Raw genomic sequence first — 12,131 nt, 5'->3', positions numbered from 1 at the left:
GTCACCAAGGGGACATCCGCAGGCCCGAAGAAGAACCAGTATTTTCAGCAAAGGTGGCCTCCAGGTCCCTGAAGAGCAGGTGAGGCCACTGTTATCATCCTAACCCACATGCCAGAGGGGCATCTACAGCCAAGCTGGTGGGAGACTAATAGCGTACCGTCCACCTCTGTGACCTCCATAATTAGTAACTTTCAAGGGAAGCTAGAGGATTTATTTAGGTTCTTCCTTGGTAACAAAGGCTCCATCTGGAAGGACACAGAGTCACAGAGAGCTTTTACAGGGAGGGAAAAGAGGAGCCAGGCAGAAGGCCATGTGCTGAGGCCAGTCTTCATCCTCCAAAGCATTTGCCTCCTTTTTTTATTTCTTTTGTTTTCTTTTCTTTTTTTTTTTTCAGGTCTGAGGATGGAACCCAGGGTCATCCGACTTCTGAGTTAAACCCCCTGCCCTGTTTCTTATTCTTTATTTTGAAACAGGGTCTCACTAAGTTGCAGAGGGCCTCACTAAGTAGCTGAGGCTGGCCCAGAACCTCTATCCTCCTGTCTCAGCCTCCCGAATGCTGGGATTACCAGCGTGCAGCAACACACCCAGCAGTCCTTTTTCTTCTTGGGATTAGAAACTCCACAATGGACTTTGACCACCTAGGACTCATTCCTGTAGTTCTTTTTAGATGGACGCATTGCTTTTCTACATGTCAAAACTCATAACAATTCACCTGCTCTGTACTAGTTGATGCAAAGGACTAAAAGAAAAAGGAGAAGCGTTAATATTCTGGTTCCTGTAAAGATACAGAGTGTTTGGCAGTCAGCCTCTTAACACTGAGGTGGGGCTTCTCTTTAGAATTTAGACTGCTGGGCAAAGGGGAGAGGGCATGATCCTTGCTCCAAGAATTGGAAGGGGAAGCAACCTTGGGAAAGGGCCCAAGGAGAGGAAGCAAAAGTGGCTCTGCCAAGGACACTCCAAAGGAACAGCCACTTGACAGGGGCCGAAGACCCCAAAAGCAGTCTTGAATTTTCACTTTGGTAGCATTTGAGTTTGGGTTGGTCAACAGCAGATGTTCCAGGGTTGTAACCTTTCTAATAACCTGATAATCTCTCTGCTGTGGTACCACCCTGAATGTGTCTGATCTCATTTAATCAACTGGTCAATTTAGTGAGTTCACTGTTCCCTGGGTTCTGTGGTGAGCCATTCTAGCAAAATATCACACCTGAGGAGGAGGCTTCAATCCTAGCCGTGTCAGATGGAATTTGTGGGAAACCTGGGATCCGCCACCTCAAACAAGCATGTAATGTGGAGGCCGGCGGGCGTGGTGGTGACTGAGACAGGAGGATCGCAGGTTCATGGCCAGTCTCAGAAAGCCTAGCCAAGCCCTCTCCAACTTATTGAGGCCCTGTTCAAAATAAAATAGGGCTGGGGGTATAGCTCAGAGGCAGAATGCTCCCAGGCTCAATCTCCAGTACCACAACAGAAATAAAGAAATAGTGGAGGTTGACGTGTAGGACTGAGCCCTCAGCCTGTGGGGTCTGTATGGAGAGTCAGAAGGGAGATATTTAAAGTAGTGAGACAGAGCCAGGCACGTGCTTGTGATCCCAGCATTCCAGTGGCTGAGACAGGAGGATCGCAGTTCATGGACAACCTACAGCCTCAGCTACTTAGTGAGGTCCTTTGCAACTCAATGAGACCCTGTTTCAAAATAAAGAATAAAGCCAGGCGTGGTGGGGCACACTTGTAATCCCAGCATTCAGGAAGCTGAGATGGGAGGACCGCAGTTCACCGACAGCCTCAGCTACTACTTAATGAGGCCCTTTGCAACTCAGTGAGACCCTGTTTCAAAATAAAGAATAAAAAATCGGTCTGGGGGTGTAGCTTGGAGGTAGAATGGCCCTGGGTTCCACCCCCAGTACCACAAAATAAAATAAAAATAAAAAACAGGACTTGGTGTGTAGCTCAGAGGTAGAATGCCCCTGGGTTCAATCCTCAGTACCACAAAAAAGTAAATAAATAAATAAATAAATAAATAAATAAATAAATAAATAAAGTGATGGGAGAGAAGAAACCGAGGGTTTTCCTTCAAAAAGTATTAAGATTTTGTATATACTTTTGCACTAGAGCCAAAAGTATTGGATAACAAATTGGATATGGAGAGTGAGGCGAAGGGAAGAGTGCAGTGTACCCCCAGATGCTGAGATGGGGTCACGTAGCCGGGTCTGCAAGCCAGTGTTCCCTCTGCTGGACCACAGGGCTCATAGGCAGCTGGGTACCTGGAGGCAAGGCCTAGGGAAAGAGGCAGGGGCTCCTCTCATTAGGAGGATCCCTATTGAAATACTGTCTTCGCCTGCACCATGAGGACGGTCGGGAGCTCACAGGGACAGCCAAGTCATCTCTGCCCACATTTCCTCTTCCGTTCTCAGCCTGTTCCCTCCTTTAGAAACAGCGTGTTGACTGTTAGCGAGCCAATGGCCAGCATTCTGGCCTCTGCCTGTGACTTCCTGCTCCTCCTGCTCTTATACATCCCAGGGCCGGCCAGGGAGGCAGGAGCAGCCAGCCAGCACAACCTCAGGCCACTCTACCTGTCCACTACCTCCCCACCATGAGGACGGTGGGCTCCGCGGGGGCCCTCTTCTTCCTCGTCCTGGCTGCCGCCCTTGGATCCCAGGCCCAGGTCACAGATGGTGAGTCCAGTGAGCCTGCTTGCTGGTGGCCACGTCCCCACTAACTGGAGGTCTGGGGAGGAGATGCAGAGGCGCCATCAACCTCTGGGACTGCTCTGCACCCCAGACACAGTTAAGGGGCTTACTAAAGAGCAGCAGCCGGATGCAGACCTGCCTCTGTCTGCAGCCTGGGGTCTCTGCAAAAAGCTGTACACAGGACTAGACCCATTTGGGGAAACAATTATCTCCCTTTTCATGGCCAGAACTATTTTTTACATTCCCTTAAGCCATGTAAAGGGAAATAATTGTCCCCAAATGGAACCTATGCCTGTTTTCTCCTTTATAGAATATTAAACTATGAATTAACCATTGGGGGGGAGGGGGCAATAGAACATCAGTAATTTTGTACAGTTATGGATATTATTATTATTGTTCTTGTTCCACAAAGAAGAAAACTGAGGCACAGGAACTACAGCTTTACAGAGATAATTTGCTTAATATCACACAGCTGTTAGGAGGTAGAATTAGAATAGGAGCGCCAGGCGTGGTGGCGCACACTTGTAATCCCAGCATTCGGGAGGCTGAGACTGGAGGATCACGGTTCGTGGACAGCCTCAGCTACTTAGTGAGACCCTCTGCAACTCAGTGAGATCCAGTTTCAAGTTAAAGAATAAAAAAACTAGGGCAGGGGGTGTAGCTCGGAGGTCAAATGCTCCCGGGTTCCATCCCCAGACCTGCAAAAAAAAAAAAAGAATTAGAATAGGAGCTAGTTTGAAGTACTTAGGAAAGTACTATAAGACCATTTAAATTATTTTATTTCCACCAGACATGGTGGTTCACGCTTGTAATCCTAGTATTCAGGAGGCTGAGATAGGAGGATCACAGTTTGAGGACAGCCTCAGCTACTTAGTGAGGCCCTTTGCAACTCAGTGAAACTGTTTCAAAATAAAGAAGAAAAATAAGGCTGGGTATATAGCTCAGAGGTAGAATGCTCTGGGTCCAATCCCCACTACTGCAAAAAAAAAAAAGTAAATAAATAAAATAAAGAAAGAATAAAGGAAAAAAATAGGGCTGATATAGCTTAGATATAGAACACCTCTGAGTTCAATCTTCAGTATAAAAAATTTTAAACAGAAAAGTTAATTTTTTCTGTATATATTTGACCACATGTATAAATATAAAATATATTTTTCTCTATATATTATACCACAATTTTTTAAAAAATTAAAATACAGCAGACAATACGCATCTGGATCTTACTTATCTTTTTGGGTGGGGAGGCAGATTTTAATCAAACACAGTAACATTACTACAGCAAACATACAAATATCTGTGCTTAAGTGGGATAAATAAAGATGCAGATAGTCTCACTTCACTTCAAGAAACATTGCGCCACCGAAGGGTTTGGGCTGCATTATGTCATGTAGATATTCGATTCACTTACCCATGTTAGAGTTGCAGTTGGCTCTTAGTATTTCAGAGCCCGTAGAGTGTTTGCGTGCCTCAAACACTCCCAACAGGTCCCTGAAAACTCTCAGGGCACTGATGGGCCCAAGAGGCTGGAGGCAGGCCTGGGCCCAGACAGGGGACCGTGGCCAGCGTCGGAGCCTCGCTGCCTCGCTCGGGATGGCGAGGAATGGGGTGAAGGAGATGCTGAGACAGCGCGGCCTCCCAGCACCTTCTCTCCCTGCCCTGTCTGTTTCCTCTAGATACAGAGACAAAAGCACTCCTGTGGAGGAAGAAATCGTTTAAAGCTCCAATCTTTTATGAAGGTGAGTGGCCAAATATGACACCAATAACAGCAGCAGGTGGGTTAGGTCAGCACTGTGGCTTCTCCCACCACCACCACCACCTGCTTACAGGACAGGGGAGGACAGGGGGCCCGAGGCTGGTGACATCACCAGAGAAGATGAGGATGGGCCCTGGTAGCTCCTGCAAAGACGCCTTCTCTTTTCCCATCTGCTGTCCTGAGAGTGTGCCCACCTGGGGCTCAGTGCATTCTCTGATGCCTTTCCCTTCTAGGAAAACTCTTCTGACCCTGTTGTGCCCCTCTGTACCCTCATGTGCACACCCTAACCCTGGGGGGGGGGGTCTGAAGCAAGGAGATGGCCACGAGTGCCCGCCAAGAGGAGGAAGCATCCCTGAGTCCTGGGCTTTCTCACCATCCATGGTGCCCTACACAGTACACTTGAGGGAAAGGATTTGGCCCCTTCAATAGGCCTGTCTCTACCTGCAGGCTTTCACCAGCCTGCTCGCTGCTGCTTCTCCTACATTTCAAGAATCCTGTGTGTGCGCATGAAAGATTATTTTGAAACAAGCAGTGGATGCTCCCAGCCAGGTGTCATGTAAGTGCCACACTCACCCACCCTGTGTCAGGGCCGAGGGAGCCTGCAGGGTGTTGGAGGGAGGATGTGATGGATGGATGGGCATCCAGAAAAGTGCCACCCTTGGATTCTGCCAGGTAAGGGAAGCTCGTGTCCTTACTAGACTCATGTAGGGCATCAGAGAGGAGATGGTCCTAGGGAGACGAGGAGAGGGAGGGAGGCCGAGGCAGGCAGAAGCTGCCCAAGGATGTTCCCAAGTGCCACCAGGAGTCTCCAGACTGGAGGAGGGCCTGGGGGAGGCCCCTGCCCTGAGCTGCCTTTGGTGGAGAATGAGAAGAGCAGAAGGTGTGGAGTGGGGGTTTCAGAGGACAGAGAGGACAGGGCCCCCTGTCTGTATTTGCCGAAGACGGCTGTTTGTCATCTCTCTCCTCCATTTTTCCCCAGCTTCCAAACCAAGAAGGGACGACCTATCTGTGCCAACCCGCAGGACAGGAGCGTTCAGAACTGCATGAAGAGCCTGCGCTTGAGGGCAGTGTCCAAGGAGCTGGGAACCAGGAAGCCTGACTGAGGAAAAGACACCCCAGTGGCCCGCCGCCGCCCCACCGCCCTGCCACCCCACCTCCTACTCTCTTGCCCCAACTCTCTCCTGGGAGTCTCTTAGCCTGAGTTATTTCTGTTCTGGTCTATAGCAATGTATGTAATAAAAGTTATCGAGATAGATTCAGCTTGACTGACCTGACTGTTGGTCTCGAGTCATAACGGCCATAGTTGGCCCAAAATAATCCTAAGTGGGTTTTCCTGTTTAGTTTCCTAACAAACTATAAGTGGGTAAAACCATTAGAGTCATACATGGAGCTTTACTGCTGACACCGGCTCCAGTAATGGACATTCAGCCTCCAAGCTACATCCCCTGCCTTCCCCCCACCCCAGTACTGAGGATTGAACCCAGGGACATTCTACTTCCAAGCTACACCCCCTGTCCTATTTTTTTATTCTTTATTTTGAGACAGGGTCTCACTAAGTTCAGAGGGCCTTGCTAAGTAACTGAGGCTGTCCGCGAACTGCGATCTCAGCCTCCTGAATGCTGGATTACAAGCGTGCACCACCACTCCCGGCTTCTTTTATTCTTTATTTTGAAACAGAGTCTCACTAAGTTGCTGGAGTTGGTGAGGCTGTCTAGGAAACAGCAATCCTCCCAGTCTCAGCCTCTCAAGTACTGGGATTACAAGTGTGCCTCCAGCATGGCTACCAAGTAACTTTTTAACAATAAGTCACTGTCAGAAAAAAGTCTCAAGATAATGACAAGAGCTATAAATTGTTATAACTCCCAAAAGACTAACCACAACCTCACATTAGTCTCACCCCCAGGACTAAAATAGCTAATCTTAGAAGGCTTGATGACAGTTTAGAAAATGATGTCTTTTTCCATTATTTGCTCAAATGACATATTTTCATTTACTCAATATTTTTGTTTTTGTTTTTGGTGGTACTGGGGGTGGAACCCAGAGGCTTTCTAGCTCCAGGCTATACCCTCAGCCCTATTTTATACTTTATTTGGAAACAGGGTCTCACTAAGTTGCTGAGAGCCTCACTAAGTAGCTGAGGCTGGCTTCGAACCTGCGCGATCCTCCTGTCTCAGCCTCCCAAGCGCAGGGATTACACGCATGCGCCACCACGCCCGGCTTACTCAATATTTAACCCATGATAATCTTATGTAGATTCTTATTTTCCAGGAAATTTTCATTGATCTTTGTTTTCTTATTAACCAAAAAAGAACTGCCCGTCTTCATTATCAGCACTCTGCACCTCACCTGTATCTGGGGACTCATACCCCTCATCTTAACATAACTACCTCATCCTTGGAGACAGACTTCAAGGGCCTTGGAACTATCCGCCAGGAAGTTTGTTCAGAGTGTAGATCTTATGTGTTCTCTTTGTTTATTACTGTGTATGACCCAGGAATCTACGTCCAAGGTATACTCCCAGTTCTATTTTACTTTTTAAACAGGGTCTCACTAAGTTGCCGAGGGTCTTGCTGAGGTTAACCTCAAACCTGAGGTCCTCCTAACTCAGCCTCCCAAGAATTGGAACTACAAGTGTATGCTACCACACCCAGCTTTAAGTGTTCTCATACTGGACGGGGGTGGGGGAGTGGCGGTAAGTAAGTAAGCATTTAAAATAGCATTTAGCCGGGCGTGGTGGCGCACGCTTGTAATCCCCGAGCTTGGGAGGCTGAGACAGGAGGATCGCGCAGGTTCGAAGCCAGCCTCAGCTACTTAGTGAGGCTCTCAGCAACTTAGTGAGACCCTGTTTCCAAATAAAATATTAAATAAGTTTGGGAGTATAGCTTGGAGGTAGAAAGCCCCTGGGTTCCACCCCCAGTACCACCATAAAGAAAGAAAAAAGAAAGAAAGGAAGGAAGGAAGGAAGGAAGGAAGGAAGGAAGGAAGGAAGGTATATTCACTTCAAAAGGGAAAAGCAAGAAAATCTAAATTAATAAATACATCTTGCCAGGCATGGTGATGCACACCAGAAATCTCAATACTTGGGTGGCTAAAAGAGGATTGCAGGTTCGAGGCCAGCCTCAGCAACTTAGTGAGATTCTCAGTGACCTAGTGAGACCCTGTTCCAAGTAAAAAGTGAAAAGGTCTGGAGGTGTATCTCAAAGATAGAATACCCTTGAGTACAACTCCTAGCACCAAAAAATATATATACATGCATACATACATAGTTAACAGTTAAACTTAATATGCATTGTGAGGAGACCCCAATTCTGAAGAGTCTTCTACATAAAAGACTTCTATTTATTTCTTATTTTACATTTTGCAATAATGGGAATTGGACTGAGAGGCATTCTATCGCTGAGCTACACTCCAACCCTATTTTTTTTTACTTATATTTTATTTTATTTTTGGTCCTGGGGAAAGAAGCCAGGTGCCTTCTACCTCTGGACTACACTCCCAGTCCTATTTTATTTTTTTTATTTTGAAACAGGGTTTCACTAAGTTGTTGAGATCTTCATTAAGTTTCTGAGGCTGGCTTCTAACCTGAAATTCTCCCATCTCTGCCTCCTAAGTACTGGGATTACAAGTATGCGCCATCAGACCCAGCTTTTTGCTTCTTCTTTTCTTTCGTGTGTGTGTGTGTGTGTGTGTGTGTGTGTGTGTGTGTGTGTGTGTATTTGTGGTACTAGAGGTGGAATCCAGGGGCCACCACACCCAGCCATCTCTCTAAGTTGCAGAGTCTGGCTTCAAACCTGTGATCCTCCTGTCTCATCCTCCCCAAGTATAGGGCTTACAGGCATGCACCACCATGCCCGGCTTCATCAAAGACTTTAAAGTTGACCCTGAGTCTATGAGAAGCCTCTGGAGATTCTGTGTGAGGAATCACAGGGCCACGTCTCTAAGTGAAAGTGTTTCCTCTGGTGGCCGCCCCTGGTTACAGACTTGGGACATTTAAAGTTCTGGGAGGGAGTGGCCAGGACTTGAGGTGTTAGGGCCTAGGATGCCTCCTGACCCTCACCATGAGACATCCCGCCCTTCATTCTGCTAGCCAGCTTGACCGGCTTCTACCTTTCAATTGTTTACTGGTTGGGATTCCAGGAACTGAATTGGAAATGGGCCCCAGAGGACCCAACAAGTCCCAACCCTGAGTCAGGAATTCAGAGACACTACCCTGCTCCCACCCTGTGGTCAGATCTGGAGGATCGAATGAGTCTCCTGGAGGGAAGAATCCTGGTTGCGATATATTTCTGCCTGCCTGCGTGCTAGAACAGCTGGGAAAACCCCATGTCACCTTTGCCCTCTGCTTCCTGCTGCAGTTCTCAGCCTGGTTCCCTCCTTTAGAAACAGCATGTCGATTGCTTTGGAGCCAGTGAGCAGTATTCTGACCTCTGCCCATGACGTCCTGGTCCTCCTCCCTTTATAAATACAAAGGTCGGCCAGGGAGGCCGGAGCAGCCAGCACAGGAGTCCTCCCCACCATGAGGATGGCGGACTCCGCGGCGGCCCTCTCCTTCCTCGTCCTGGCTGCCGCCCTTGGATCCGAGGCCCGGGTCACGGATGGTGAGTCCAGTGAGCCTTTCTTGCTGGTGACCACGTCCCACTAACTCCAGGTCTGGGGAGGAGATGCAAGGGCACCATTGCCCTCCGCGACTGCTCTGCACCCCAGACACAGTTATTATGGGGCTTACTAAAGAGCAGCAGCCGGATGCAGACCTGCCTCTGTCTGCAGCCTGTGGTCCCTGCAAAAAACTGTACACAGAGGACTGGACCCATTTGGATAACAATTTTCTCCCTTTTCGTGGCCAGGATTATTTAATGCCTTCTCTGAGCTGGCATTTTAGCTAGAATGAAAAAATAAAAGAACATAATTAAAGTGTAAATGTGCAGCAAGAAGCACAGAACTCTGAATTTGAGCTGCTAGTATAAAATTGTTATTCTGCGAGAAAGCAGGACCAGCCAGGCAAGTGACTCACCCAGGGTCCCTCTCTCATCGGAACATGCGGAATTTTCATTTATGGGGGTGACTGAGTCTCAACAGAGAGGCGGCCAGTGCCATTGAAAAAAAAAAATGTATGACTTACATTTCCCAAGAGAGGAAGGCACGGGGAGCCACACATGGCCCCGGGGAGCATCAGGTTGGGTCAAGAGGTACAGGAAGGAGGGAGGGGAACCTCTGCCAGGATCTTCCCTGGGGTTTCTGAGGGAGAGCCTCGGCAAAGCATAGTATGCGGTTTGGGACAGACAAGTGGTCTAGATCTAGAAGGCTCTGGAGATAGGGCCGGCCTCCAGCTGTCTGGTACCTGGCTTTAGGATGATTTAGGGCAGGAGAAATATTGGCATGTTTGAGAATGAGATGAAGGTGGCAATTGGGCATAAAGGCTCAGCGTGAGTTGGTTTGACTCCTTTGCTATCTCTAAGAATTAGCTAGACCGGGGAGAGGCAGTATCTTCCCAGCCATCAAGGTTTTTTATACTTTTATGGGTACAATATAATTATACATCAGAGTGAGATTCAAAGTGTATCAAGCATACATGCGCATAACATTTGGTATATTTCCCTCTGTAGACTCAAGATTCTTAAGATGTTAAAATTCCTAAGATATAGAAAATCTAAAAAAAAATGATGAATACAGCCATATAACTATTCTATGTTTTATTAAACAAATACATTACCTAGTACTTCTTTGTGCTGGGCAATCACTGTTCTAAGTGTCTTGTAAGTGTTAAAATATTTCACTCAACAACCTTATGGGGCAGGTATTGTTTTAACCAAATGTAAATTCTTCAGTAGGGAAACAGTAGAACATCAGCAATTTTATATTTTTTTCTTTTTTTCTTTTTTTTTTTTTGTGTGTGGGGGGCTATACCCCCAGTTCTATTTTATTCTTTATTTTGAATAGGATCTCACTAAGTTACAAAGGGCCTCACAAGTTGCTGAGGCTGGCCATGAGCCTGGCGCCTCCTGTCTCAGCCTCCCAAGTACAGGGATTACAAGCATGTGCCACCAAGGCTGGTTTAGTTATTATTATTATTATTATTATTATCATCATCATCATTATTATACTTTTGGAAATAAGAAATCTGAGGCATAGAAAACTTAGAGAATTTGTTTAAGATCAGACAGCTAATAGGCACTGAAATTGGAATATAAAATAATTAGGAAGTAGTTATGGAAAGATAAGGCTATTTCAGATCTGGTGTGTGTGTGTGTGTGTGTGTGTGTGTGTGTGTGTGTGTGTGTGTGTGTGTTTTACTAGGGACTGAACCCAGGGGCATTCTGTCTCTGAACTATACCCCTAGCTCTGTTTTGGTTTTTTATTTTGAAATAAGGTCTCACTAATTGCTGAGGCTGGCCTCAAACCTTCAGTCCTCCTCTCTCAGCCTACCAAGTACTAGGATTACAGGCATGAGCCACCACATCTGGCCTAAATTTTTTTTTTTGCAAACCCACCCACATCATATTAAACATTTTAAGAAGTACCCACATAAGCTAGGTAGATTTGCTTTTTGGGGGGGACGGGGGGGAGATACCTGAGATTGAACCCAGAGGCATTCTACCTCCAAGCTACTCTCTAGTCCTCTTTGGTTTTTATTTTGAAACAGGGTCTCACTGCACTGTGGAGGGCCACACTAAGTTTCAGAGGCTGATCGTGAACTTGTGATCCTCCTGTCTCAGCCTCCTAAAGTACTGGAATTATAGGCGTATGCCACCATGTGCAGTTTGCTCTTAATATTTCAGAATCAATAGAATGTTTTCATGTCTCAAAGATTTTCAACAGGTCCCTGAAAATTCTCAGGGCACTGACGGGACCACGGGGCTGGAGGCAGGCCTGGGCCCAGATAGCTGACAGTGTCCAGCGTCGGAGCCTCTCTGCCTCGCTCGGGATGGCGAGAAATGGGGTGAAGGAGATGCTGAGACAGTGCGGCCTCCCAGCACCTTCTCTCCCCACCCCGTCTGTTTCCTGTAGATGCAGAGAGAAAAACACTCTTGGTGGTGGAGCGTCCAATTCAAACTGCAATAGATAACAGAGGTACATATTCCACTACAACACCTAGTTGAAAGCAGCAAGTAGGTATGATCAGCACTGTGGTGTCTCCCACCCTATTTACAGATCAGAGGGGAGAATAACAAGGCCTGAGGCTGGTCACATCACCAGAGAAGATGAGGATGGGCCATGGGTAGCTCCTGCAACGATGCCTTCTCTCTTTGCACCTGGCTGTCCTGAGAGTTTGCCCACCTGGGGCCCAGCGCGCCCTCTGATGCCTATGGGGGTCTGCTGATGCCTTCCTCTCCTGGGGAAACGCTTCTGGCCCTGCTGTGCCCCCCTGTACCCTCATGTGCACACCCTAACCCTGGGTGGGGGGTCTGAAGCAAGGAGAAGGCCACAAGTGCCCGCCAAGAGGAGGAAGCGTCCCTGAGCCCTGGGCCCTCCTCATGGTACCTTTCACAGCACCGGCAATGACACTCACTCAGCCCTTTCAACAGTCCTGTCTCTACCTGCAGAATTTCACCAGGCTCCTGACTGCTGCTTCTCCTATAAACAAAATATCCAGTGTGAGCGCATGAAAGATTATTTTGAAACAAGCAGTGGGTGCTCCAAGCCAGCTGTCATGTAAGTACCACGCTCACCCCCCCCCCACAGCCTGCGGGGTGTTG

At 47.6% G+C, this 12,131-nt stretch overlaps 1 protein-coding gene across 1 annotated transcript; it reads left to right on the top strand.

The window, feature by feature from the left end:
- Positions 1–2,587: 2,587 nt before the first annotated feature.
- Positions 2,588–5,540, top strand: LOC308275663 (C-C motif chemokine 15-like; the record flags this gene model as incomplete). The annotated part of the gene is made up of 4 exons (XM_080714023.1): positions 2,588–2,669; positions 4,358–4,420; positions 4,885–4,993; positions 5,417–5,540. The coding sequence occupies 4 exons, from the start codon at positions 2,588–2,590 to the stop codon at positions 5,538–5,540; spliced, it is 378 nt and encodes a 125-aa protein (XP_080570149.1).
- Between the last annotated feature and the right edge of the window lie 6,591 nt (positions 5,541–12,131).

The sequence above is a fragment of the Muscardinus avellanarius genome (assembly GCF_963383645.1).
Source record: "Muscardinus avellanarius genome assembly, chromosome: 16".
Lineage (NCBI taxonomy): Eukaryota > Metazoa > Chordata > Mammalia > Rodentia > Gliridae > Muscardinus > Muscardinus avellanarius.
Note: the sequence above shows the minus strand (reverse complement) of the source record. Positions and strands in the feature narration are given on the sequence as shown.